The sequence below is a fragment of the Crocodylus siamensis genome, chromosome 14 (assembly GCF_052110815.1).
Source record: "Crocodylus siamensis isolate JL-2025a chromosome 14, ASM5211081v1, whole genome shotgun sequence".
Taxonomy (NCBI): Eukaryota; Metazoa; Chordata; order Crocodylia; family Crocodylidae; genus Crocodylus; species Crocodylus siamensis.
This window is the reverse complement of record NC_143408.1, coordinates 4,941,752-4,968,882: the sequence shown is the minus strand read 5'-3', so window position 1 is coordinate 4,968,882 and position 27,131 is coordinate 4,941,752. Positions and strand designations below refer to the sequence as shown.

General features: G+C 62.7%; 1 protein-coding gene across 9 annotated transcripts in view; it reads right to left on the bottom strand.

Annotated features, from left to right (window-relative positions):
* Positions 1–27,131, bottom strand: part of SEMA6B (semaphorin 6B) — an 86,446-nt gene that overhangs the window by 6,137 nt on the left and 53,178 nt on the right. For 6 of the 9 annotated variants that reach the window (XM_090027326.1, XM_090027333.1, XM_090027324.1 and 3 more), the window contains exons 2-12: positions 12,437–12,576; positions 11,914–12,043; positions 8,954–9,014; positions 8,581–8,643; positions 5,467–5,568; positions 4,476–4,566; positions 4,025–4,144; positions 3,664–3,752; positions 3,050–3,267; positions 2,018–2,149; positions 1,490–1,639 (exon numbers count right to left, since the gene is read on the bottom strand). In XM_090027326.1, the coding sequence (XP_089883452.1) occupies positions 1,490–1,639; positions 2,018–2,149; positions 3,050–3,267; positions 3,664–3,752; positions 4,025–4,144; positions 4,476–4,566; positions 5,467–5,568; positions 8,581–8,643; positions 8,954–9,014; positions 11,914–12,043; positions 12,437–12,545 (1,265 nt within the window). In that variant the 5' untranslated portion in view covers positions 12,546–12,576. Of the gene's footprint in view, positions 1–1,489; positions 1,640–2,017; positions 2,150–3,049; positions 3,268–3,663; positions 3,753–4,024; positions 4,145–4,475; positions 4,567–5,466; positions 5,569–8,580; positions 8,644–8,953; positions 9,015–11,913; positions 12,044–12,436; positions 12,577–13,015; positions 13,387–16,902; positions 17,358–23,215; positions 23,570–27,131 lie in introns of those variants that run through there. The other 3 variants (XM_090027327.1, XM_090027329.1, XM_090027330.1) reach the window with 3 other exon arrangements.

The following is a 27,131-nucleotide window of genomic DNA, read 5'->3' as shown; positions in this document are numbered from 1 at the left end:
ACACACACATGCAGGCCCACTGTGCCACAAGCATCTGCGAGTCGTATAATCAGCATGAACGCGCCCCCTGCACGCAGAGTGCAAATATGCCTCCAATGTGCCTCCCGATGCAGGCCCCAGCAGGCGTGTACCCTGCTGTACCCCCACCCTGGGGCGCCCGGGCACCCTGTGTGGGCGCACACACGCAACCAGATCCCTGGCTCTGCAGTCCACACGCTGACATGCAGCCAGGCAGCCCCAGCCCGCAGGTGGGGGCTTCTGGACATCTCCTCTGTGAAGCCAGGTAGGGTCCCTAGATCTCTGAGCCCAGGCTCCATGTCCCTGCCCTCCTGGAAGGGTCAATTAGAGGAAAAGTTTTCTGCTGCCTGGTTGTGGCTGCAATTATCTGCACCAATTAACTCCAGCTGTTTTGCATATTAGTAGAGCTGGTGCCACCAGGCAAGGATTTGGCAATGCAGGGGCTAAACAGCAGTGCCTGAATGCCCTCCTCCACCCACTGGCTGTCACTGGGGTAGCACTGGTGCTCTTCTGCCCTGGGGGCCCCCACACATGCCCACCCCGGCTGGGTGCCACTGCTGGGTTCCCCCTAGCTCTCTGCCCCACGTTGAAAGCATCTCGAATCCTGGGGAGTGACACATCTGCCCTGGCCGTGCCGGCCCCCAGAGCCTCCCGGCAGGAGCTCCTGGCCTGAGAGCGAGTGAGCAATGCTTGATTAATTCCACATAAAACAGCAATTAAGGCAGATTTAATTAGGAGGAGACAATCTCGGCTGCAGAGTTTATGAGATTTATCAGCCTTCTCGGTGTCCTCACGCCTTGAGCAGGAGCATGTGTGCGCCCACACATGCACTAACAAGTGTACACATACACGTATACATCATACACGCACATATATTACATGCACATATATACACACGCACACACATGCTCACAAGTGCACACCTATCTGTGCTCATACCCATGTGAGCACACACAAGTACACAGCACACATGTACACTTGTACTCATGTGAGCACGAACAAGTACATAGTACACACAGTCGCAGGCACACGTTTCTACACTCCTACACATGCCAGGGTACATGCACATACATGCACATGTGCACTCCAACTCTGTGCACAAGCACCCATCCTTGTACATATGTGAACATGCCTATGTGTGTCAAAATCTGTGTCCACACAAATGCACATTTGCCTCCACTCCACACTGCTCAGGCAGGAAGCAAGGGGGAGCCGGCTCTTCCTAGTCACAGTTTTCCTGCCCCAGCCTGAAGCACCACTACCCAAGGGGTGCCTGGCATCGGGCAGGATCAGGTCCTCTGGCTGGGTGCTGCCTTGGGGAGGTCCGCAGTCCAGAGCATGCTCCGTTCCTGCCTTCTGCCTGTGACCCCAACCCCACCACCCCTGGCCCCAATGTGGACACAGCCCTGTCCTGGGACTGGCTGGGCCTGAGCCCTACAGGGTACGGGGAGGGGCAGGTGGGGACTCTCACCGCGTCATGGTGCGGATGATCCAGGGGACGTTGCCGAGCGCCGGCACCGACTCATCCATCAGCGGATGCGTCTTCATGAAGTTGAGGATCTCGTCGGGGAAGGCGCTGGAGGAGTTGTAGCGCATGCCAGGGGCGGCACAGCACCCGGGCCTGGCAGGGGTAGGACAGGAGGGGGCCAGACTGAGCCGCATGCACCTGGAGCCCCCCAGCCCTCGCCACCCTGCCCCAGGCACAACCACGAGCCAAGTCACGGGGGCCTGGAAATACCGGCGCCCACGTCCCATGAGCTCTCCCTATAAGGACCCCCCTTCCCAACCCCCGTCCAAGGCGGGGGTCCCACTGCTTCGGGCCTGGTTGCATCAGACCTAATGGGAGCCCAGCTGTGGGCCGGAGCCCAGGACACCAAGGACACAGGTGGGTGGGAGATGGGGACTGCTCCCTCCCCAATAATTCCTGCTGTCTCCTGCTACCCTGATCCTAGCTCCCCACCTGCCCTCAGGGCTGCCCAGGGGATCCCAGCTCACTCACCGCGGCTTTGGCACCAGCTCCTCAGGCACCGGTGTCCAGATGGACTCAGGGGACTTCTGCTCCCGGAAGCGCCCCTCGAAGACAGCCGCCACCTGGGCCATGTCGAAGGCGCAGACGGCCGAGCCAGGGATGCTGGGGATGCAGACGGGGGTGTCAGGACCATGGCACCCAGCTGGGCTCAGCCACCTGCAGCCTCTGCCTCTGCAGACCCCCCTGCCCAGGGCCCTGCTGCAAGTGCCCCCGCCACAGGCAAAGGTCCCCGAGCAAGAGATGGCTCCTCCAAGCAGCCACCCCAAGCTGGTGAATGGCCACGATGGGCCCTGGCTGAGCACTGCTGGTGCTGGGCTCTGTCTGCAGGCCTCCCAGCCCACCCTGCAGCACGGTCACAGCAAGGGGCACCCGTGGCCTTTCCCCGGGGCGGCTGGCAGGGCCGGCTGGGACTACGGGCTGATGAAGCCAGTGCAGACGGCTGCACTGCTGGAGCCAAACTGGGTCTGGCAGGCGGAGCTTCATCCAGGCACTCGGCTGGGTCAGCGGTGGGTGCTGAGACCTAGGAGGGGAGGGGGTGACCAGGCCCTCCAAGGAGCCCAAGGCTATTCAGAAAAGCCCATTCAGAGCCACACACCCATGGCAGATCAGTCACAGAGCCACTTCCAGCTCCAGAGCGCTGGGCCAACAATGCGGCCAGCCGTGCCCAGCCTGGAGAGGTACCACATACCCGTGGCCCTGGCAGCCAGGGACCAAGACAAGCTGGGAGGGAAGGGGCTCAGTGCCCCAGCAAGATCGGGGTAGCTGGGGGGTACATAGGTATTCTCCTCCCCCTTTCAGATGCACTGGGAAGGTCCTGGGACCCTTGTTCAGGGCAGCCACTGATCCAGCTGATGCCCTGCGAGACATCCCCGGCTGAGGATAATGAATGACGCCCCTCTTGGCACAGGCAGTGAAAGGGTCCCTAGGGGTCTTTGGCCATGCCGAAGCTGGCACGGGTCCCCACATGCACGCTGGGACTGGTGTATGCCCTGGCTCCCACACCTGTTGGCAGGTGTGGAGAAGACGGCCAGCACCACGGGCCGCCCATCCAGCTCCAGGATGTCGGTGACGGCCTGGATGACGTTGAAGTAGAAGTGCGAGTCGCCTGGCACAGAGCAGTTGAGCCGGGCCTTAAGGAAGGATGTCCACTGCTTCTCCAGCACGCGCTGCGAGCCGCCCATGTCGTTCTTGCACACCCGCGCCACCCGTGACACCACCACCTGCAGTGGGATGGGATAGGATGGGCAGGCACGGGGACAGGGCACAGCTGAGGCTGCCCTGCCAGCCCAGCCCAGGCCCCAACAGCCAGCCTGACCCTCCTCCAAGCTGCAGGACCCACCTGGCCGCTGTGGGGGTCAGCGGTGGTGGGATGGGGGTCCGGGGGCTGAATCCAGCCATCTCTTCCCCCACTCTGGGGTCCTGCACAGGGTGGTCACCCCTCTCCCCAACCATGTGCTGCTGCCCCTACGCCCAGCTCCCCAAGCCCCACCCTGTGGCCCCCCAAAGGCAGCCTAATGGGAGTTACTGCTCCCTCCCATACATGGGCCAGGCATCTTTCTGTGCCCTCCAGCCTCTGCCCTGCTGTCCCCAGGCTGGGGTGCAGCCACGAGGCTCACCTTCTCCAGGTAGTTGAACTCCATGGCGATCTCCCTGAAGAAGAAGTAGACGTGGCTCTTCCACTCCACAGCATGGACGAAGTAGGGCTCTGAGCGGGGAGAGCGGAGATGATGGAGTCAGGGACTGGCCGCAGGGGCAGAGGGCAGGGGCAGGTGGGCAGTTCACAAGTGCCCTCACCTAAGGCTGCTGCTGGGGGTTTGGCGTGAGCTGCCCCAGCAACACCCCTGTCCACAGGCCCACCACCAGCCTCCAAGGGGGCAGGGACATCCGTCACACCCCACCCCACCCCAGTATCCAGCTCACTGCCCGGCAGGGAACCTTGTCCTCCCCCCGCCATCCCCTTGGGGAACCAGGAGCCACCTTTGAACCACTTGGAGTCATGCTTGACAGTGCGCAGGGTGGGACTGTCCCCCAGGCTCCGGTAGATCACGGCGTCGATGGCCAGGAAATCCGTCACCGTGGCTGTGAACAGCATCCCGCCTGGGGACAAGAGAGAAAGGGGGATGTGTGAGGCAGAGGGAAAGATGGAAGGAGAGATGGAGACGTGGGTGGATGGATGGTGGTTTATAGGGACAGGTAGACAGACAGGTAGGCAGGCAGATTGGACTCAGGAAGGGGATCTATATGGAGGGAGCGAATGGTAGTATATGGGGACAGACAGATAGAGATAGAGAGATAGATAGATAGATAAAGACAGGCAGGTGGATAGACAGACGGACGGGCAGGTAGGGTGCCTGGGAGAGGGGCAGGAAGAACAAGGGAGCGGAAGGCAGGGGAGGAGGGCAGTGCCTGCAGGCCGGGCAGCACTGACCTGTGAAGAGGGCGACATTGGCGTGCTTGGGGTCGTAGGGGCACCGGGCCATGCCGCTGACATTGTCTCCAATGGGCTCCAGCGTGTCCATCTGCAGCAGGCAAGAGCATGGGGTCAGAGGCTCCGGCCCAGCCCGTCCCTGCTTGCAGCACCAAGCCCTAACCAACGGGCCGGGCTGCCTTGGCACCCTGGGCCCCCAGCCCCCTCCCTGTGCTCCTACACGTCCCCCGCGTCCCATGATCCCCCCACCTCGCTGTGGTCTTGTACTGCCCCCCCGCGCCCGTTCCAGGGAGTCAGAGCAAAGCAATCTGTTCCCGTGAATATTTCATGCGCTCCAGCTCTTCCTTGCTCCCTTGGCTCTTTGTAGTCTGCCCTTGCTTTCTCCCTGCTGAGTCCTCCGCAGACACGGCTGTGATCAGCCCATGCCCCGGGCGCCCGCGGGGACCTGTGCGGCAGCGGGTGCCTTTCATCCCCCACAGCTGACATGCACACAGGCCCAGCCCAGCCAGGGGACTCTGCCATCACCCCGGGCCCCTCGCTGCCTTGCTGCCCTGTCCAGCCCCATCACAGACAGCATGGAAAAACACACGCATGCTGCATCCTGGGGCAAGTGCTACATGCATGTGGCACATGTGTACACACCTTGTATAGGCTGTACACATGACATACTGCTGAGGCGTGTGCACTACAGACATGATGCACACTACATGTGAATGCCAGCATCACGTACATGTGTATGCTGGACCAGCAGGCCACACGCTAAGGACCTGGGAAACGCCTGCCACAGGAACCTGCCACAGGCGTGTTGTATGTGCATGCACACAGGCAGGCAATACAGACAGGGCATCCATGTTCTCCAGTGGGTCACACCACACGTAAACACAAGTTCCCCCTAGGGGCACGTGCCATGTAGAAGCACATGCTGCACACATCAGATACGGTGCCAGTACATGCATCCGCGGGTGCAGCCCCCCCGTGCCGGGTGACTCACGCTGTAGTTGGCGCAGACGGGGTTGAAGGCGTTGGTGCCGCACACGAAGAGGGTGCCCGGGTCCTGCACCAGCAGCACCTTGAGGAAGTTCCGGCACTCTGCCTGGGGGAGAGGCAGGGGTTATGCCCAGCCCCGCCAGGCCCAGTGCCCACCCCGCATGGCCACCGCAGACTGGCCTAGGGGCAGGTAGGGGGGGCAGATTTGCATCCCGGGGGTGGTACCTGGGCAGCAGGAGGCAGAACTGAGCTCATGGCAACCTCTGGGGCCCTGGCGTGGCAGGAAGCCAGAGGCCTCTCCTCCAGGGGACAGCACCCCGCAGCCCACAGGGGACAGGAGCAGTCTTAAGGGCTGTGGCCAGGCAGCTGGACCCGGCTCTGAGCCCATTCATCCAGTGTAGGCTCCCTTCTCCATCTGCCCATCCATTCATCAGCCAGCCCATACATCTCTGCATATGCCTGCCTCTCTTCCTTGCTCCATACACAGCCGTCCACATATATCCCCAGACAAACCCACATGCCACCTCCCCATCCACCTAGATGCCTCCAGCCACCCCCCGCCACCCCCTGGTCTACCAACGTAGCTATCTCCCTCTCTTCCCCTTTTGTGGGGAGGGCAGAGGGGTTTCAATCTCTGGCTACAACAGGAGGTTTGTGCTCTCATGCCCAGCTCCTGGGCGAGCTCTGTCTGCGCTGCTGCACTTTCACCCCTTAACATTTCCATCTGGAAGGTGTAACAAGTCTGTCTGCCAGTCCACCCCTCGCTCCCACCCAAGAGAGCCACGCATCTATCCCGGGCACACTCATCCATCTCACCCCCACGTCCATCCACCCATCCCCACTGCCGGCCCTTCTACTCCTCCCTGCTGTGGTCTGAAATCTAGATGCTCCACCCTGCAGCCACCTCTTTCCCTGTTTCCAGGGCCCCTTGCGGGTCTGCCATGGGAATGCAGGTACAGCAGGGCAAGGGCACAGACCCCCACGCTCAGCCTTGCTGGGGGCGCACTGGGGCTCGTGGGCCGGCTACAGGGAGATGCCAACCAGAGGATGGATCTGCCAGGGCGGGCAAGGCTGGGAAGGGGCTGAGACGATGCTGCTGGTGCTAGCAGCCCAGGGAAGGGGAGACCTATGTCTCCACTGGCCCCTGGCCAGGCTGCTCTAGGTAGTGGCATGAGGCAGGCACTGCTGCCAGCTTGGGGGTGTTTTTGTTGCCTGCCTGTGGTCTGGGCAGAGCAGAGCCCAACCTGCCTCCCAAACCCCGCAGCCGCCGCAGCACAGAGAACATCCAGCCAAGCACCTTCAGCTCAGTCCTTCCAAGCCCACTCGGAAACCATGGAAACAAACATTAAGGTGCTTTGATTGGGAAACAAAGGGAGGGTGAAAAGCTAGGAAGCTGCCTGAAAGGCCTGGGCAGAGATGAAGGGAGGCCAGGGAGGCTGGGAGCAGCTGCAAACGCTTCTGGAGAGCCCTGAGCTGGGGAGGCGGTGGAGGGGTTTGTGTGTGGATACAGGCGTGTAGATGAATGTGTGCACACACATATATGCGTGCATGCAGGTGAATGTATGTGCACACATGTATGCATGCATGTAGATGAGTGTGTGTGCATGTGGGCATGCATGCGGGCGAAAGTGTGTGTGTGCATGCAGATGAGCATGTGTGCACACATTCATGTAGTTGAGTGCTGCGTGTGCACATGCGTGTGATGCTCACGGCCCCACGGCACTCACAAGGGTTCCCACCTCTTCACGTAACACAAACCCAGGCCAGGCTTCAGGCTGGTGAGGAGAGGGGGAGCACAAGCATCCCGGGCTTTCGGGAAATCAGGCCTTTTAGGAGGCCCAGGAGCTTCTGGCCGTGCTGGTCTGAAGTTGCTTTCATGCGCGTGCTCCCTCCTGCCCCCTGTCCCTGCGGGCACCACTGATCAGTGCCACTGCCCTCCCAGGGAGAACCCCTCACCCCTGCCCCAATGAAGCAAACAGAGAGACCCCCTATGAGATATGAAAGGCAACAAGATTCAGGCCTCTTGGGGTCTGTGATCCCAGGGGAGGTTCACATAAGTGAGACCCTGATGGGGATGATCAGGGATGGTGGAGTGAGGGCCTTCCCTGCTGGGAGACAAGGGGAGTTGGGTGCATCTCTCTCACAGCCAAAGAAGCCAGATGCAGGGTTTTCAAATGGGCTGAGGGGGTTGGGGCACCCCAACCCCTACAAATCCCAATGGAAACCACAGGGAAAATCCCAGCCCCAAGTTCTCTCAGCACAGGGAGCCTATGTCCATATGGCAGCACTGGCTGGAGGGGCTGGGCTGGCATCTCAGAGTCGCACACCTGTCCCCAGAGCCCTCGGGTGGGCAGGTCAATAAAGGCACCTCGTTCCACAGGTGGCCTGACATTCAGCTGGGGAGGGGGCAGGAAGGATGGGGGCTGATGGGGAAGGGACCTGGCACGCTCACTTGCAGGCGCCTCCATGTAGAGAGAGGCTGATGCTCCCACAGGAGAAAGTCACGGGCTGCCCGGACACCCCCAGCCCGCAGTTCCCTACGTGAAAATCATCAGCCTTTGAACTTTTTAAGCCTCTCCAGGTCCCACCTCACAGGCCCGTCCTGATGCCGGCCCGACGAACTCGCGTGTGAACAGGCCTGCTCCCAACCGAGCAAGCGAGCTCAGTGCCCAGCCCCAGGCCTTGTCGCACAGTGCCGCTCCCTGCCCCTGCCCGCGATGGGCCAGGGCCCGTGTCCGGGGCTGTGATCCGGCAGGGCACCGGGGGGGAGCCTGGCGCGCAGCCAGCCCCAGCCCGGAGTGGCAGTAATAGAATGGGGAAATTGGATTTCTCGCCAATGATGAGATGTGTCTGTTCTGATCAACAGACCAGAAATAATTAATTACAAAACCAATTATGCCAGCGTCTAATAAATCACATTTGACACAAATGTTTGCAGGGAGCTCAAAGGCGGCGAGGGGGAAGCGTGTGGCTCCGGAGACCGGCCCCCCCAGGTGGCAAGCGGGGCTGCTCGGGGGGGGGCAGAGGTGCCAGCGGGCTGAGCGGGACCGCCTGCACCCCTGCCACTCGCAGGCGAGAGAGAAGTGGGTGGGGAGTGGGGGGTAGGGCCCACCCTTACCTCGTGCTTCCCCTTCATGCGGCAGATGTTGATGTCATGTTGGTTCGACTTCCACGTCAGCTTCTGGGAGGGAAGCAAGCGGCAGCGGTGAGTCAGATGCACGGCAGAGACGGCCGCGCTGCCCAGAGCCGTCGTGAGATGGCCCAGTCTCAGCTCTCTGATCACGGAGCAGCCCTGGGAGCCGCCCGAGAGCCGCGCAGCACAGCGGGGCTGGGGCCAGCTCGGTCCTTCCATCAGCCCCCGCCCAGAGCTGGAGATAGGACGCTGGGGCACACAGCCTCCTCGGAGACCTGCTCTGCCCACAAATAAGGGGTGCTCCTTCCTGGCTGATGGAAGTCGGTAGCTGGAAGAGCCCCACCGCACCCCCACCTACCTGCTGGTAGCGCATCTCGCTGGCGGTGGCAGGCTCCAGGCTCACACGGTACAAGTTGTCCCTGGGGGGAGACGGACAGAGTCGGAAACAGGCAGGAGCACGGGAATGCCCCAGTGCCACTCCAGTCCGATACCGGACCCCACCCAATCCTTCCTAGTGTACACACGCATGTGCAGACACTCACACACGTGTCTGATGTACCCCCAGCAACCAACCCTGCTCTGCCCTGCCTTGCCCTGCCCAGAGCGGGCACAGGTCCTCTGATCGGGAGAGGGTTGCCAGCCACATGCCCACCCGGGGCAGAACCTGGGTGACCACAGCAGGGCAGTGCAGAGCAACTGCAGCAAGGAGCTGGGTGCAGAGCTCGACCCATGCTGGGCACCCCGTCCAGCTCTGCCCTGGCTGCCGGGTGTGGAGGGGAGCAGGGGCTAGGCATGTGTGACCCTGGGGCAGAGGGTGGGGTGGGGGGTACTAGCGCAGACTTGGGGGCAGGATCCTTTCTGGGGGGAGGGGTTCCTCTTCCCTCGAGTCCCATGGGCTGCACCCCAAGAGGGGAGCAGGGAAAACTCCTCAGCTGCCCTCACCCTTCCATGCAATCTGGCTCCTGCCACCTGGTCTCTGTCAGCCGGATGCTACCCATGTCCCAGGCCCTAATACCAACGCTGATCCTTGCCCCCACCCCACGCAGCCCCCGTGCTCTCCCCAGACCCCAGCTCGGCCCTACATGTCTTTCACTCCTCCCCTTCCTCCCACTCGGTCGTTCCCTCCGCCCCACGCGTGGCTGCTGCCTCACTCCAAGTGCCAGAGCATTAATGAACCGCAGGGAGAGTTCACTCTAATTGCTGCCTCGTGGGGCTCCTACAGCTGAGCGGAGTCGAATCCTCATTAGAGCAGAGGCTTGCGAGATGCCGGCCCAGCAGAGCTCCCCGCCGTGCATCCTCTGCTGGTGCTGAGTCCCCCACTGCCCTTGCCCCCAAAGTCAGCCCAGGGCACACCCCAGAGGGGACAGATCGGGGCACAGGCTGCAGGTGGGGTCTGGGGGGCTGGTGAGGGGGGCCAGGGGACATGCTAAAGCCACAACAGCAGCTTGTGCTGGTGGGAGCACACGTGCCCTTCCCTGGCTACCGGCTCTGGCCTGCCTGCCATCTCTGCCCACTGGGCCCACACTCCCCCTGCCCCAGCACCTTCCCTCCTCTGCCCTGAGCTTCCCGCTCACAGCGCAGAGCAGACACAGGGCAGTGCCCAGACACGGGGGACTCTGGGTCCCGGCTACCTCTTCTATTAGCCAGAGGCAGACACACAGGCAGAAGTGCGTGTACAGGGGTGGGACACAAGCAGGTAGGCATGTACGGGGCTGGCGAGAGAGAAAGATATGCAGCTAGATGGGCATGTATGGGAGTGCACAGTTGAACAGATGGATGGACAGACAAATTGACAGATAGATGGATAGACAGATGGGGATGTATGGAAGTGGACAGATGTATAGATAGTTGGATGGATAGATAGGTGGGTGTGGATGGGAAGGAAGGATTCATTCTGGACCTTTTGCCCACGGTGCCCCAAGCCAATGACCTCCCTCGGCTCCTACCCTATGAGATCTGGCCCTGGGGGTGGGCACAGGCACACTGCTTTCTCCCTGGTATTTTGTTTCTCAATCGGCTTCTCAGACTAATTTACAGGCCAGCTTCCACCCTGATCGATGCACTTAGAGGCAGCCTCAGCTGTTTAAAGCCCCTTTCTGGAGTGCTGCCACTGCCGGCGAACGCAAGGCTGGGACCAAGCACTAACTCACGCCTGCAGGGACCGGGTGATTTATGCCCTAGGTTGTCGCTCCAGAGCTGTATTCTTTGCTATTAAACGAAGGGCTAACGAAGGAACGCGGGACACAGGAGGCAGGTGCAAGGTTTCTAGCCGCCGGGTGTGGCTGGACCAGCCTGACTCGCCTCAAGCCCCACAGAGAGGAGTGTCAGGGGTGTATTTTTCCCCAGCCAGCAGGGGGTGCTCACGCTCTGTCCAACCCAATCCAGCACTCAGCCTATGTGGGCCGGGGGCTGCCTCAGCCATGGCACAGGGTGCACCACCCCTGCCCCTAACAGAGGGGCAGCCTGCAGACACTACCACTCCCAGCATGCAGTGCTAATGGGCAAGGAAGTCACCCTGGGCTGGGAGCAGTGCATGCTGGGATAGGGAGTGTCTGCAGCCCATACCTCCGGGTCAGGCCTGGGCTGAGAACTGCATGCTGGGACAGGGATATGCAACCCCTACCACCTGCCCAAAGCCATAGAGTGCATTGCATGCTGGGATAGGGAGTGTCTCCAGCCCACCCACTGCCCAAAGCCGGGCAGTGCATTGCATGCTGGGATAGGGTGTGTGTCCAGCACATACCACCTGCCCAAAGCCGGGCAGTGCATTGCATGCTGGGATAGGGCGTGTGTCCAGCACATACCACCTGCCCAAAGCCATAGAGTGCATTGCATGCTGGGATAGGGAGTATCTCCAGCCCACCCACTGCCCAAAGCCGGGCAGTGCATTGCATGCTGGGACTTGTAGGGTGCAGGGGCCCCTTTCTCTAGCTCCAGGCTGTACTGGCTGCGGCAAGGGAAGAGCTCCCAGCTCCCACCTCGTTCGGGCTACCCCCCAGCCAGGCAGCCTGCAGTGATGGCAGGGGTGGGAAGCCATCCTCCCCCAGGGCCTTGGCCCCTTGCTAGGGGGCTGCTGAGCAAAGGTCTATAGGTCCCTGCAGGGATGGGCATCCCTCCTCCTCCCTGCAGGGATGCAGCCCTCCCTCCTCTCCCTCACCACACATCACCCTCCCTTCCCCGCCCCAGTCTACTGCAGCTGCTTCACGACCCTGCATCCCCCCCGGCCCCAACCTCTCCGTGCCCCCACCCCTTGGCTTTGCCTGGACCCGCCGGACCTGCTCCCCAGGGGCTGGCCTAGCGGCTGCGAGTGGCACATACCTGTCTCCGATGTACAGCGTCTGGTTGACCTTCAGCATACGCTGGATGTTGAGGCGCTCGGCCCCGGCGCCATCCGCGCCTGAGAAGCGGCTCAAGCCGTGGCCCACGAACACCGAGTACTGCTTCACATCTGGGGGGCAGAGACACAGGGTAGCCACGGGCACCTTCGCTGGTGGGGCACACACGTCCCCTTGCCCTCTGGGACCCCTGCTCCAGGGCTGCCTCCGTTACAAGTGAGCTCAGCACCCCCATCCGCACCCCCTCAGCTCTGCCTGGATGGCCCCTATTGCCCCCCACCCGGCTTTGTTAATCCAGCTACCCCACTGCGCGCCTGATGACCCCTCACCCATGGGCGAGGAGTGCCCTGTGGGACCCAGGCCCTGCCCTGGCAGTGTCCACATCGCAGCTTCGCTGGCATGAACCCTCCCCACCCCCAAACCCAGGGAGTTTCCCAGCGCTGGCTCTGAGCCCACCGTGCCAGCTGGGTACAGCCTCCCCTTCCCCCAGGTCCCCTTTCACTTACAGTCCTCGGGGGCCACGCTCAGGGGCCCGGGCTCTTCGGGGAAGGCAGCGTTGGCCGCCCCCGCCAGCAGCGTGGCCAGCAGCAGGGGCAGCGCGCGGGGCAGGGTCATGGTCTCCGGGGTGCACGGGTGCCCGTCTCACCTGCAAGCAGAGCGGGGTGAATGCCGCGGGCGTGGTGGCAGGGGCCGGCCGGCAGGGGGCAGGCAGGGACCCCCGAAAGCAGGCGCAGGAGGCGCTGGACAGTTCCAGGGTCCCAGGAGCCGATGGAGGCCCCGGGGCCAGGGTCGGGGTCGGGGTCGGGGGGGACTGGCGGGGATCCCTGCTCCCAGGGAGCAGGTGAGGAAGGGGCAGAGGGACCAGGGACATCCCTTGCACCCGGGCTCCTGCCTGTGCTGGCAGAGTGGGAGCGGGCAGGGAGCCGGCACTCCTGGGTCCTCGCCTGCCGCTCTGCCCTGGCGCGTAGCGCGGCCCCAGGCACGTCACCCTGGGAGCCGTGCAGCTGAGAGAGGGGAGCCCCCACCTCCAGAGATCTGCCCCCGCCACCGCCCAAGCCACTCGAGACCCCCTCTGAGCCACCCACGGCCTGCGATGCAGCTGTGGGCTTGCTGCCAACCCAGGTCAGGGAGGGAGGGACTGGTGTGGCCCGTCCAGGGACCCAGCACTTTCCCCACGGGCCCCTCGCCCCTGGCCACTCAAGGCCCAGCTCACACGGGAGAGGGGGCAGGCTCCGCGGGGCTGTGGGGGGGGGCGGCAGGGCCAGGCCCCTCTCCGTGGGGCTGGCTGGGTGAGGGGCTTCATGTTGAGGCCGCTGGGCTCAGGCCAGGAGCGGCTTGACTGGAGCAGGGGCCGCTGGAGGGGTGTTGTTTTATGGGGAAGGGTGAAGCCGAGTGAGTCATTCCCAGGCGAAGGAATTCCAAATATGCTGGGAACCGGCTCCCTCTGCCCCGGCCTCCCCTTCCCCCCATCCCTGAGGCTCCTGACCGGCCTTCAGAGCCTCTCAGGGCTGAACCAGGGGCTGGGCCTGGCTCCTCGGTGCCTGGTCCGGAGCGTGCTGGACCGCAACAGCACCCTGGGACTCAGCCCTACGTCTCGCTGGCGCCTGCTCTCCGTCTCAGCATCACGTTCGTGGCACCCAGAGCCACTGGCTCTAGCCCGGTCAGGCTGCTCCAGGGCAGCCCGGCTCGTGGGGGACAGCCATTGCACGGATCCAGCCCAGTCCCCAGAACAACCCGCAGACGCAGACGCAGCCCCCGAGGGATGCAGGTAGGTGCTAGCTGCTGGAGAGATGACCTGGGCCCTCCTCCCATGAGGTGAGGACATGACACTGAACCGAAAGGCGAACGTGCCCATCAGCCTGGCATCTGGCCTGCAGAACAGGCTGGGCCTGGCATGGAGGCGGGCAAGGTGACGGGGGAGTCAGACACCCCCCCAGCAACTACCACGTGGGCACCAGGGTGTGCACTGTTCGCTCCCCAATGCACACGCAGACTGCGCTTGCTGTGCCCAAGGACACGGCGCTCCACGTGGGCACGCACACGCCAGCACCACTGGCTGGGGCTGCTCCCGCACACAGGCCCACCGTGGGCTGCACGCACGTGCATGTGCATCTCGTACACACACCGCTCCTCCACCCTGCACTGCCTCTGACGTACACCACTCGCTGACCACGCACAGGCACGTGCTGGGAACACGCTTGCCCTGCGGGATGCTCCCATCCCAGCTCTCCCCACCACCTCCCGCTGGAAAAGCACCTGTCTCTGCAGCAGTCCCTGTGCTGTGAGCTTGAGGGACCCGTGCAAAACTCTCCAAGCCCTCCTCTGCCCATAGCAGATGCTACCCTGCCCCCTGATGATGGATGGCACTGCCTTCATCTCCCCCCCAGCACCCCACCCCACTGCTTGGGACAGCATCACGGGTTGTGGAGACCGCTCGGGTCTCAGCGCTGCCCCTAGACAGCTACTAATCCCGTGGATATGGCAAGAGGCCCGTCTCCCGTGTCCCCAGGCCGGCAGGCACCTCGAGGAAGAGCCGGCCTGTGGCTCTTCAGATGGGTAGGAGGAAGCAAGCTGCCAAGCGAGATGTTCTCATCATCAGCCCGACAGAGCTCGGCACGGGGCAGCTCGGCACTTGTCTCTGGTCCAAAATGCAGCCAGACCGAGCTGTTCGGAGGCCCAGAAAAATCAATCAGAACATATCCGAGCCTGAAACAAACGGCTGGCAACACAGCCCTGCCCAGCCCCTGCACTCCCTGCTGTGGCAGCCCAGCCTCTGGGGCGGAAATCGCCCTTGTCCCCGCCGCGGGGGCTCAGCAGAGCCGGCTGCAGCTCCCAGCTGGTTTGCCAGGCAGATCTGGGGCGTCCAGCGCTCGGGGCCTGGGCGGGAAGGAGAAGAAATGGAAACCGGGGCCCTTGGCGGCTGTCCAGCGGCAGTAATTAACAAGCAAGCAACATTTTAATTGATCAGTCGAATTCATGCAACCAGTGAGCTGGGACTGGGGTTAAATCAAACCGCCTTCTCCCCTGGCGCCCCAGGCGGACGCCGTCAAGGGTGAAATTACAGCGGGGCACTTGGCACGCGGCGCCGGGGCCCCACACTGCCGGCGTGACACAGCCGAGGGGGGATCCTTCGAGCTTAGACTACCATGCAGAGGGGGTCCTGGGGCTGCCTGAGGCTCTGGGGTCTTCCACCGAAGCAGCGGGCTGTTGCTAGGTGGGTGGAGGCGAGACAGCCCCAAGAGCTGGGACTGACCAGGGAGCCGGCACAGGAGCAGCCGGTCCCAGCAGAGCCGAGCTCTCCAGTCCAGGGAGGAGACCGGGCCCGGCTCGCTTACAGGCACAGCGGGGTTATTTCCTAGCCGTGGATTTGCACCGACAGCTGCAGAGCCGGCGCGAGCACAGCCGCCAGCTCCCGGAGCCAACAGCACATCCCAGCCCCCGGGACACGGGCACTGACACGCGGCCCCTCTGCTTCACCCTGCCCGAGAGTCCCCGGCTCCAGGACGTGACAGCATCCCCTCTGCTCCCTGCCAGTCCCCAGCCGCGGGGCACAGCCCATCCCCTGGGCCCTCATTGCTGACCCCTGGTGCCCTCCGTGCCACCGCAGCCTCCCTCGCTGCCAGCCCTGCTCTGCCCCTCCTCACCCTTGTGGCAGCCGCTGCCTCCGCCTTCACCTTCGATTCGGTCCCCGATTCCCAGCCGCCTTCGTGGAGGCCTCCCCTGCCCCCGCCACGAGGGGACATGAATAATATATGTGCCTCCGACAGGCACCGGGAAGGCACGGTCGTAATTAGAAATTAAAAGCTGCCTCTTTACACAAAGGGGGCTCTAATTCAGGGCTCCGGGCAGGCAGCCGCCAAGCGCAGCCTCAATATTTCATCCCCGTCGTGAGACGGATTCAGAAGCGCCAACGCCAAGCCGGCCCTAGCCGCACGGATGCGGTGAGAGGGGCTGCCCGGCCCAGCGCTGCCTCAGGCCGCCCAGGACCCAGCCACGGCTTGGGGGAGGACAGGGCTGGAGGGGCCAATGGTCATTCATTGTAAGCATCGGCAAAGCCCGGGAATTAATCATGCAATTACGTCTCCTGACAAGCTGCCTATCTATTAGCACTGATTTCAGCCTGGGACAGCACCCATCCAAACAGTATCACGGGGTTATCACTTCTTACATGCACGCATAGATGTGTGCACACACACAAATAAAGTCGGAACACACAAAAGTTGTGCACACACCCACCCAGAGATAAATAAATGCACATAAAAGCTGCACACGCACAGACGCATGAATGCACATAAAGACTGCATGCACACAGATGCACGAAGGCACAAAAAATTTGCACGTGTATGTGCACATACCCACAGAAGCATGTGTGCACAACCATGGGCACAGACATGCGTGTGCCTAAATACACCTGCATGTGTGCCCAGACATGCACGCGCACATAGATGCATGTGTGCACCAGCACAGGCACACAAACGTGCACGCACGTGCATACAGGGGGAAGCACCGCAGCTGTTTTTAACACTGCCTGCTGCTCCATTCAGACGTCGTGAAGGGGCCTCACGTCCAGCGAGGGGGTGGCTTGAACCCAAAACGATTGAGAACCACTGGTCTAACTCCAGCCCAACTGCACAATTGGTCCAATAAAAGACCCCATCCTAAGTCCTCACCTCTTGCATAATTTCTGGACCGTCACGGCTCTATCCCATCCGTCAGCCTCTATCCCAACCACACAATGGGTCCAATGAAAGCTACTGCCCTAAGAAATCCTCACCTCTTGTGCACCCGAAGAAGCGGACGTGACCCGGCGGGGCTGCCTGCTAGAGGGAATGGAAAGGAAGGGCAGCGCATTGTAGGCTGCCATTTACAAAGGGTTAATTGAATTTTAGGTTAACAAAGGGGAAACGAGGGGCTCTATTTTCCTCTCCATGACAAGCGATGGCATCTGGACGAACACAAAAGCTGCCCCTACCCAGAAATAGCTCCTCGCCAGGCAGCTCCAGCCGGCAACTGCTTCCGCGTGACGCTGGAACGGCAAACATCTGGCTTTGGGAATACCCCCGCCTTTCCCGGGGGGCAGCGCAGGGGCTGGGCCCTCGAGGCTTCGCTCGGCGGGTACCGATGGGAGCCCAGCGCGGGACCAGGGATGCGGAGGAACGGAGCTGGTATCCTCCGGTTACCTGGCAACCAGCATCCTCTCTTCTGTGGCTGGACGGGCCCCAGCAGGCGCTGCCATCGGGAGGCCTGCCTGGGGCGGACTGCGCAGCCAGAGGAGCGGCCCCAGGCTTCCCAGCCCGGGCCTGTCCGTCTGCCCCGCACCGGGGGAGCACAGCGCCGCCCAGAGCGGGGAAGGGGGCTGAACACAGCACCAGCCGATGCACCAGCAGCTCCGGGCCCTGCAGCCTGGGGATGGAGCCAGCTGCACCTGCAGCACAGGCCTCCGTGGCGGTGAATCAGGAACTCAGCTATTTAGGGCACCGGCTGGCAACTGCCCCGAGGGAGAGGAGTTGCAGGTATACACGTATGTACACACCTCTCCCTGCACATGCAGCACACGCATGCCCCTCACAGAGGGGGGTGCTCTTGCCAGCGCAGGCATGCGCCAGAGCGCACGTACACGCGTGCACATGGTCCTCTCCATGCAGCCACATGGGAAATCCCATCTATACAGTAAAGCCCAGGTCCTTTGGGCAGATGCACAACTCCCAGCCCCAAGCCCGACATGCACGATGCTCCACGAGTCCAAGACACAACCCCTGCCCTGTGCCTGGTGCACACAATACCCGCAGCTCCTGCCCCAGTGCAATGTGCACAAGACCCCCAACACACAACTGCCTTGGGCTGCCATATCCACCTCCAGTCAACCCACATACACTCCCCCTGCCTATCTCCACACCCCCTTTGCCACCTGCAGTGTGACAACAGCTCTGCCTAGTCCAACATGGGCAGCAACAACATCCATGACCAAACGGGCCAATGCACACAGTGCCACCACCACACAACCCCTGGCTGACATGCAGGCATCACGTATACACTGCTCTCCCTGGTCCCAGCCCGGTGCCTCTTGCTTGTCCCTGGTGAGGGCTGGTAGTATGCAGGAAGAGGGTCCCAACAGAGGGTCTGTGCATGCTGCAATACCCAGCCGCAGGTGGGGGGAATCAAGGCCCCTGCACAGTCTCTGGGAGCACAGAGCCAGGGCAGGTGCATTCCAGGGCAGCTATGAACAAACAGGACCAGGGGGGCCAGGGCAGGCAGGCAAGGAGGAATATCAAGCGACTGCCGCTGGGACAGGCCGCTGGGAGTGCCCTGCTCAGCTGCCTTTGAAGTGGGGCTCAGCAGACTGGCTCTGCACTGCAGTGGAGGCCATGAGATCCCAGAGGCAGGTGCGGGGGCACGTCTGCGCGCATGCATGTGCATGATTGGGGTGGGGGGGCCTGCTGATGGCAAATCAGACTGGGATTAACAAACTGGTTGGAAGGACCCAGGCTGGGATCCTTGATCTGCTGGGGAGCCCCTCACTAGCCAGGCAGCCAACCCCTCCCGCAGCTGATCGGGTCGCCTGCGGGTGGGAAGGACTCTCTAAACCAAGGCTGGTGCAGATCCAGAGGGCTCCAGCAGCCCTCAGTTGATGGCTCTGGATTTACACCCCTAGCCCCAAGCTCCACGTGGCCCGACACCTCTGTAGTGTCCGTGTGCCTGCACTTGGGAGCATTCCCATGCACGCGGCTGCCCTTGGGGCAGGTGCTCCGCAGGGCTGCTAGCTCCTGCAGGCTCTCCCATGTGCAAGCTCTCATGTGCTGCAGCTATGCTGTGTGCATGTCCTCTGGTGCATGCGCATGCATCATGTAGAGCGGGCTGCAAAAGCATCACATACACACAGCGTGTACCCAGGAGCTCTGTCGCGGTGGGTGGTGGGCGTGGTGCACACTCACAATCCAACAAACATGCTGTTCCCAGACATGTTTTGCACAGGCCATGACAACTGGTGAGCGTAGGCTCTGTTGGGGTGTGTATATTTTGCACACTGTTTTTGGCTGTGCTGCGGGAGTTGCCCTCCAAACATGTGCATTTGGTGGGGGGGGGGGGGATAAGGGGAGTGGAGTGCAAGTCCTGCACTTCACATAAGCATTCTGTGCACACACGTGTTCCTGGGTGCTGTACAGCACGTGTGCATTTTGGGAGGATGTGACAAGCACCCAGAGCACAGACATGATTTTCAATGGGATACAGCGACCATTCCACATGCGTATTTTGGGAGAAGGGGATGTACACATGAGAGGGTGCATGTGTGTGGTGGGGGGGGTGAGTACGCTGCATGCATGTGTGAATACATGTGCTGAGGCACACCTGGGACACTGCGCACCTGGGCTTGTATGACCATGGTGTGGGCTGGGAGCACCACATGCTCACCTGCACTAGGGTAGGGATGGTGGGTGTGCTCCATGCACACATGTGTATCTTTGGGGGTATCAGGCACATGCTGGCCTGTCCCTGGGTAGACTGCGTGTGTCCCCTGCCATCTCCAAGGGCGCTGGATTCCCTGTTGTCAGCACTGTACTGGGCGAGGACACGTCAAAGACAGATGGAGGGCACAGGGAGCCTGCTGGGAGACCATCGGGTGGGGACGAGAGCAGGACAGAAATGCCCCCCAACCTCCCCCCAGCCAGACCAGGGGGAAGGTCGGGTTGTCTGGCACATGGGTGACAGGAACTAGAGCGGCACGTGCCTCTTTGGGGGGCAGGGGGACGCAGGGAGCAGACATGCCAAGGGGTGCCGGGACCCCAAGAGACTAGATACTACACAGCAGCACAGTGAGCGACAGAGCCTCCACAGCTCTCGCACACCAGGGCCCTTACACACAGGCACACACCGATGCAGCAAACACATGTGCATGTTCATCTCACACACGTGTGCTCAGAACAGTCCTCGCTCCACCCAAGCCCTGGACACGCTCATGTTTCTGTTCACACATGCAACACCTCCCCCCTGCCCGACATCACGCAGATACTCTCCTACATGCACACGCATGGCAAACGCACGTGTGCACTCCCTGCAGGCCACAGATGTGCACATGCACGTGCTTCCATATCCATGTGCATTCACATATTCAATGCAGCTACACACCATGCACACTTGCGCTCTCCTTTTCTCATGCACGCGTGCACATGCACACACACTCACTGCCCGTCCTGCAATCCCCAAGTGCCTGGGATATGCAGCTCTTTCCATCCACCCAGCTCCCACCCTTGCTGGGGGCACAGGCCGTGTCCCAGGCAGCTCAGCCCCCTTCCATGCAAGCCAGGGCCAGCTCCTGGCTCAGAAGTCAGCTGCTGCTCAGAGAGCCCCGCTGGGCCTCGACCTCGAGGAGAGCAGAGGGATGCCCTGTCCAACCGGGCCCAGCACCCTTACCGTATCCCTCGAGGCTGCCCCAGAGCATGGAGCCGGGAGGAAAGCAGGGCCATGGCCCCACAGTGGCCAAGTGCCTCCCACTTGCACCAGGGCTATGTCCCCAAGTCCCAAACCCACCAGCGGCTCCACCGCTCCCCGGGCAGCAGTACTGGTTCCCCCTGGCCTGGGAAGGAGCCATTTTGCCTGGGTTCTTTTATAAGAAACCATTAACAATTTAACTGCGCTAATGAAAGTCCCGCTGTCTGGTCCCGCCGTGGCCTTTCCCGGCTTTTAGCACCTGTGCTGGATGACGGCCTCCTTCCTACAGCCCCCCCAGGAGAGGTTGCTGCAGCCTTTCAATTTACCTGCACGATGTTGGCAAAAGGCAGAACGTGCCCCAGGCATGCACGGCAAATGTTCCCTGTGCACACGTGCCCTGGAGGCTGGCGGGGAAGGCGTGGGCACCGAACGCAGCCTCTGCATGCTAGCAAAATGTATGAGAGAGATGTGGGGGTGCATGGTAGAGCCCCAGTGCCCAGCCAAGCCCACGGGGAGGGGGGCACAGGGAGAGGAACAGCACGTGGGTCTGCACCGGAGCACGCCTGCTAACGGAGGCATGTGTGCTGCACGCGCTGTCCAAGCAAGGCCGATTAGGCAGCGTGGGGGAAACGCTGCAGCCCTGGGGCTGTTGGGATACACGGAGGCTGCAAGACATGCAAGGGGGGGAGGCCACAGCTGAGAACCAGCACCCCTTCCATCCCGACCTGGCCCCTGCTGCACACTGCCACACTTTTGGGGCTCCAGGGGAGGACTGGGGGGGGGGTCCAACCCCTCCCCATCGCTGATGGGGGTCGTGGGCCCTTTTCCCCGGCTCTGTTCCTCTCCACTTCCACTACAGTCTTTGCCGTGACAGCCACGTCCCCACTCCTCACACCTGGCTTGCTCCTCTCCCCGCCGGCCTCGCGCTGCTCCAGCTCCAGCTCCAGGCCAGTCATATCCTTTATCTAACAAGGCAACCGTTGTGCACCCCATACACTGAGCACGGGCCCTGCCAGCAGGCTGCAGTCCTCTCCCCTGACTTAAACTTCCTCCAGCTCTCTGGCGCGGCCAGAGCAGATCAGTCGCAGCTCCCTCTCCAGCTCCGTGCCCCCAGCATTGCCACCCGCCATAGGCAACTGCAGCCCGCTGGCCCCAGGCCTGCACAGGGCTTGGTGCCCGGGGGAGGAGGGGGGCATGTGGGGCTCCAAGCTGGTGAGGGCACCAGGCCTGGATTCAGGGGCCAGGAGGGGGCTTTTAAAGCCCAGGCGTCGCGTTCCCCCTCTGCCACCCGTCTGCATCTTAAGCCGCCTCTGCGCTGCTCCCCAACAGCCATGACCTTGCACGTGCAACCGCGGGCAGGCATCCTCCTGGGCGGTTAGTCAAGCCCCCCTCCAGTGACGCGGTTCTCGTGCAGCCCCCACCGGCCCCGGCACGTCAGACTGGGTCACTCCCCGCAGAGCCGCCCCGAGCAAGACTCAAGCCCCCGGCCCAGCGTCACTCACGGCTCTGGGCCGCAGGGAGGCCCTCCCATGACACACGGGGATGAGGCCAGGGCTGAGGGGAGACCCTACAACAACACATGCCGGGGGGCTCTGCCGTGCTAAGCAGCCCTCCGTGCTGCTGGATGGGCTCGGTGTCCGAGGGCTCCTTGCAGGTGCCCAGACCCAGCGCCTGCAGCTGAGAGGGGAGCTGGGCTGGGGCTGCTGCGGCTGTGGGGCCACCTGCCCCGGTCTGAGCTGCAGAGACGCACGGCACCCTCCATGCACGGCTGCCCCCACCCGCCCTGGCCTGGCAGGGCGCCCACGCATGCAGGGGCAGCCTGAGCCCTGCTGCCCGCCCCAGGGCACCGTGCAGCCCAGTGCCCCCTCACAGTGCTGCGTGGGGGGGACAGGGGAAGGGTAAAAGCAGTGGCCTCATTTGTGCCCCTGGGAGCGATGGCAGATTCAAATCGGACCCGCACGGGGAGGGGGAGGCTGTAACTCCATCTAGTGCTAGGAGAGCCCCCGCGGTCCCCAGGGGGGTGTTGTGTGAAGCCCGTGGAGCGGCGGGGATGGAATAAGGGCCCCCACTTGGGCAGGGGAGAATGGGACGGCTGGGTAATGCGAGAGCCTGGGGCGGCCTTAATGCCTCTGATTGTCTGGGCAAAGAAAGGAGAGAGGATTCAAAGGGGCCCGGAGATGGCTGGGGTGGGGGAGAGGGGAGAGAAAGAAAGAGGAGGAGAAAAGCAGAGCGCTGGGAAAAGCCAGCCGGTGGGGCAGCGCGGCCGCCTCGATTGCTTGTGTTCATGCCAACTGGGGCAGATGGGCCCTGGGGGTTAGCGGTGGGGGCTGCTCGGGCAGACACAAGGGCGAGAGAGCAGTTCTGGGGCATGGGAAGCCATGGGAGTGCCCGCGCGCCCAGGAACCCCAAGGTGCTGCCCACGTGGAGAGTGCTGGGGCGAGGGACACCCAGCACCCACCAGGATCAGCCCAGAAAGGTCATGGACCCCCCAAGCAAGGGGCCCTAGTGCACTGGGGAGGTAAACTGAGGCACAGACAGGGAGCACGAGTGGCAGCAGACACGGGGAGCAGACCCCAGCAGCCTGGGTGTGCTCTGTCCACTGCACCCGCCTCTCATCCACAGCTTTACCCAGGGTGGCACCCTCGGGAGCCACCGCACGGGTGGAGGGGAGCTCTGCCTTGCACAGAGCAGCGGGGCAAAATTCAGCCCTGGGTGGGGAAGGAGCCAGCCCTGCTGCAGCGTACGTGCCCAGGCTCTCACAGCACCTGGCCCTTGCCACTGGGGGACAGCTCCAAGGCTGCTGCAGGGCAGTGCCCTCTGGCAGGAGACCCAGGTTCCACAACCCCCCTGCCACCGACCTGAACATGGCCTTGGTCACGTCACTTCACCTCCTGCGCAGCACCCTATCTCAGCCACCCCCCACGGGTGCACCGGGACCCAGAACAGCGACTCTGGCGAGCAGGCCTGGACCCCCGGCAAACTCTGGACACTGCCTGACTGCAGAAGGGAGACACGGAGGGTCGCACGTGAGGGGGATTCTCAGCCCTGCCCCGGCTGCCCCGCGGGAGCAGGCCTCCACGGGCTGGGCGCCATGCGCTAAGACGGGGCGGTGTCGCTTTACAGACCTCTTGCCAGCCTCACCCCGCCTGGTTTCCCCATTAAAGCATGGAAACCTGAGAGCCGGCCGCCGCTTCTAATTCCAGCTACCCAGAGCCCCAGCGCCAGCCCGCGAGCTCCTGCCGGCTCAGGGTCACGCCAGAACGGAGCGCCTGTGACCGGCAGAGCCGGCTGGAGGCAGTGCCAGGGAGAAGGGCTGCTAGAGATCCCAGGGCCTGGGGCTACCCGCTCTGGGAAACCACCCAGCTGGCCGAACCCCTCTGCAAGATCCCCCCCGGGCAGAGAAGCAACCCCCTCCGCTCCACCCTGGGCACCCCAGCATGGCAGCACCCGCGCAGGGCACTGGAAATGGGGAGAGGCGGAGAGTCCAGCGTCCTTCCTCTCAGCACCAAGGGCACCGTGACCCCTGCGCCGCAAGCCGGAGGGAGCGCCAGACGTGCGAGGGGCCGCGAGAGGCAGGGCCGGCTCTGCTGAGGCGAGCTCTGCCGGAGCCAAGTATCAATTATCTGACAGGGTGTTTACCAGTGACACTAATTAACTGCCGGGTGTTTAACGGGGCCGCTTGGCCCATGCACGCTGTATCGAGTGCTCATTGGATTCCCATTGGGACCTGCCCCTCTCCTCTCCGTGAGAGCTCGCCGCCTCGCCAGGCCGGCCGCTCTGCCCCCGGCGCGTGCCCGGCTCCCCAGGGCTTGGCAGGGAGATGCGGGGCCTGCTCCACACAACCGGACTGGGGGGCACAGAGATGGGGTGGGGGAGCCTTGAGCAGGAGCCGGGCCAGGGGTGCGTCTGAGCGCAGGAGGAAGGAAGGGAGAAATGGAGGCATCAGAGAGCTCAAGCAGGAGAAGCTCGCGGCCAGCTTCTCATGGTCAGTGCACGCAGGATTGGGACCAGCGGAGGATGATGAGGGAAGAAGCAGGGAGGAATAGGGGCAGGCAAAACAGGGGTGACTGGGGGAGTGCCAGAGCGCCGGGAGAGGAGCCGCCCCATGGCAGAGGTGGGTGCTGCCAGGGGCTGACGGGAGCTGAGCTGCCACGACCCACATCGGCCTCCTGGCACGCACGAGCTACCTGAGCCCATCGGGGGGGGTCTGACCCCAGAGAGACAGCCCGGTTCAAACCAAGGTGCCACTGGCCCTGGAGTTACTTCTGTGGCAAAGCCCCCAGGTCCTTCCCCTTCACCCACGGGGAAATGGGCTCATCATTGTTTCCTTCTCAAAAGCACCTTTCACGCAAGTGGGCTACGAAACATCTCTCCCACAAGCCACGCCAAGGGAACGCTTCAGAGCCACCAGCAAAATGCAGCCAGCTCTGGGGCAGAGCCCTGCACCGCAAGGGTGGGGTGGAACAAGTCCCCCCTTTACCCACGTGGAAAGGCAGCCACCTCTGGGGTGGGGCACTGCAGCGGGTTCACTGCTCGCAGCCTGCCGGTGGAGAACAGGAAGGGGAAACCACATCTTTTTAATAGTGATTCTTGCTGAAAGCGCCCTCCTGCAACGCCGCGAGTTTACAGACAGACAACACGGCTCTGTCTCTGCCCTGCCGAGATTTCAGTCTCTCTGAAGCGGTAGGGAGCGGGGATTTGTAACTCAGCAGCGCGCCGTGATTCAAGCAAGCGTTCAGCCTGGACACCGGAGCGCACGGCCCGGCTCCGGCTCCGGCTCCGGCTCCGGCTGACAACGCCGAGGGTCCGTGAAGCCTGCGCGTGCTCCGAGCCTCAAATGGAGGTCGTGCCCGCTACCCCAGCCGTGCTCTGTGCACCACGAGGGTCTCGCCGCCGAAGTCCCCCATCACCCCCCGCTTAGCGTGTGAAACCCACACCCAGATGCTGACTCGCGAGGCAACTTCTCTGCTCCCTGCCTCAGTTTCCCCATCTAACCTCTTTCCTCACTGCAAACACCCTGTGCTGCTCCCAGAGAAGCTGCTACCGAAGGGGAAAACCCAAGCATGAAACCGCGACAGATGATGGGAGCTTTCTGGGCCAGACCAGCGTAACGCGGTGGAGCACCCGCATGTCTGTCTGCACCAGCTGGCACGGCTGGAAAAAATGGGCAAGGGAGGGGGAAACACGCTCCGAGCAGGGCTGTCCTTACACACCCAAGGTCCAATTCCCCTTCCCCTGAGCACGGGCATCTGTCTCTGTCCCCCCCTCGGCCCTGAACCCGCCAGCGGATGCGGCACATACTTCAGCCTCTATCGGTGCCTCTCCATCTTGGTCAGAGGGTATTGAAAATCGATAGGTAAGAAATGGCCTCCTTCCCGCTCAGCGCTGTTGGCTGGCACATGTGTCAGGGGGAGCTGGCCCCAGCCAGGGGCTCCAGACACTGTGTGGGATGCTTCTGGCTCTGACACTGCCCCACACAGTGTCCTTGGTCACATCATTTTGTTCCCTCGCCATCCCCGTGTCACGCTGCAATGCTGAACACTGGAGATGTCCAGGTGATGGGAGCTGGTTAGGACTGATGGGGGGACTGAGCCCAGGAGGTTTCCTGGGAGACTGGGCCCCGGGGGGCTTTGAGGCCCAGCCTAGGCCCTGCGATTCCAGGCCCTGCACATGCCCCAGCCCTGCGTGCCCAGGTCTCACAGCACCTGGCCCCTACCATGGGGGACAGCTCCAAGGCCGCTGCAGAGCAGTGGCCTCTAGCAGGAGCCCTGGGTTCCACACCCCCTCTGCCACCGACCTGCAGCATGGCCTTGGTCATGCCCAGCCAAACCCTGGGGGCAGCAGGGCCCTCCAGACTGCTCTGGCTCTCATCTAGATTGCTGCGAGCGTTCAGATTTAATAGCACGGCAAAGCTGGCTCCAGCCGGGGGATTTGATTCACGACCCCCTAAATCACGAGGCCGCCTCGTGCTCCTCCCTGCGTTCGTCGGCGGGGCCTCTGCCAAGCCTCCAGGCAGATTGCATTGACAAGGCAATCACTCTTCCCCACTGTGCCAGGATGACGGTGGGGCAAGGCTGTGAGTGGGGCGGGTGGGGAGAAGGGGGCAGAACCCCGGGGGGTCTCTGCCCTGGGTGGGAGGGAGGTGACCTCAGTGGGGAAGGGCGAAAGACAGCTCGGGAAGGTGGCACGGTGCAACCTCTCCCCGGAGGAAGGCCAAGCATTACGACAGGTCCAGAAGCAGGCGCGTGGGGCTCAGCTCCCCCCCACCCCTCCCGCCCCTGGCCCTGGGGGGGCCCAGCTGTCACTCTGGAACAGGAGCCGGGGAGATGCGCCCGGGCCCCTCGCGGCCTCACACCACGGCAGGTGGCAAGGTAGAGCTGATGTCACCGCAACCGGAGCCGGCTCCCGCGGCAGCTGTCGGCATTGCACAGACGCGGCTCTGATTCTTATTCCTGCCGCACAGGGGTGACGTCAGAGGAATTCGCCTGCCATTGAGGAGTAAGGTTACTAGAGAGGACCCCGGCCCGGGGGGCCCTGGCTTCCCAACAGCGGGGGGTTGAGAGTGCTGCCCCGTTTGGAAGGGACCCGCCAGCCACTTCAGTCCCCGGCACTGGGCAACGGGCAGAAAGGCTACAGCCCCATCCCCACGCACCTAGAGGCTAATGTCCTTATTAATCTATCCACCATCCAAGCAACCCGAGACGCTGGGACCAGCTACCAGGACGCCCGGGTTCAATTCCCCACTCTGGCTGCAGAGCGGGGCGTAGCGGTGAA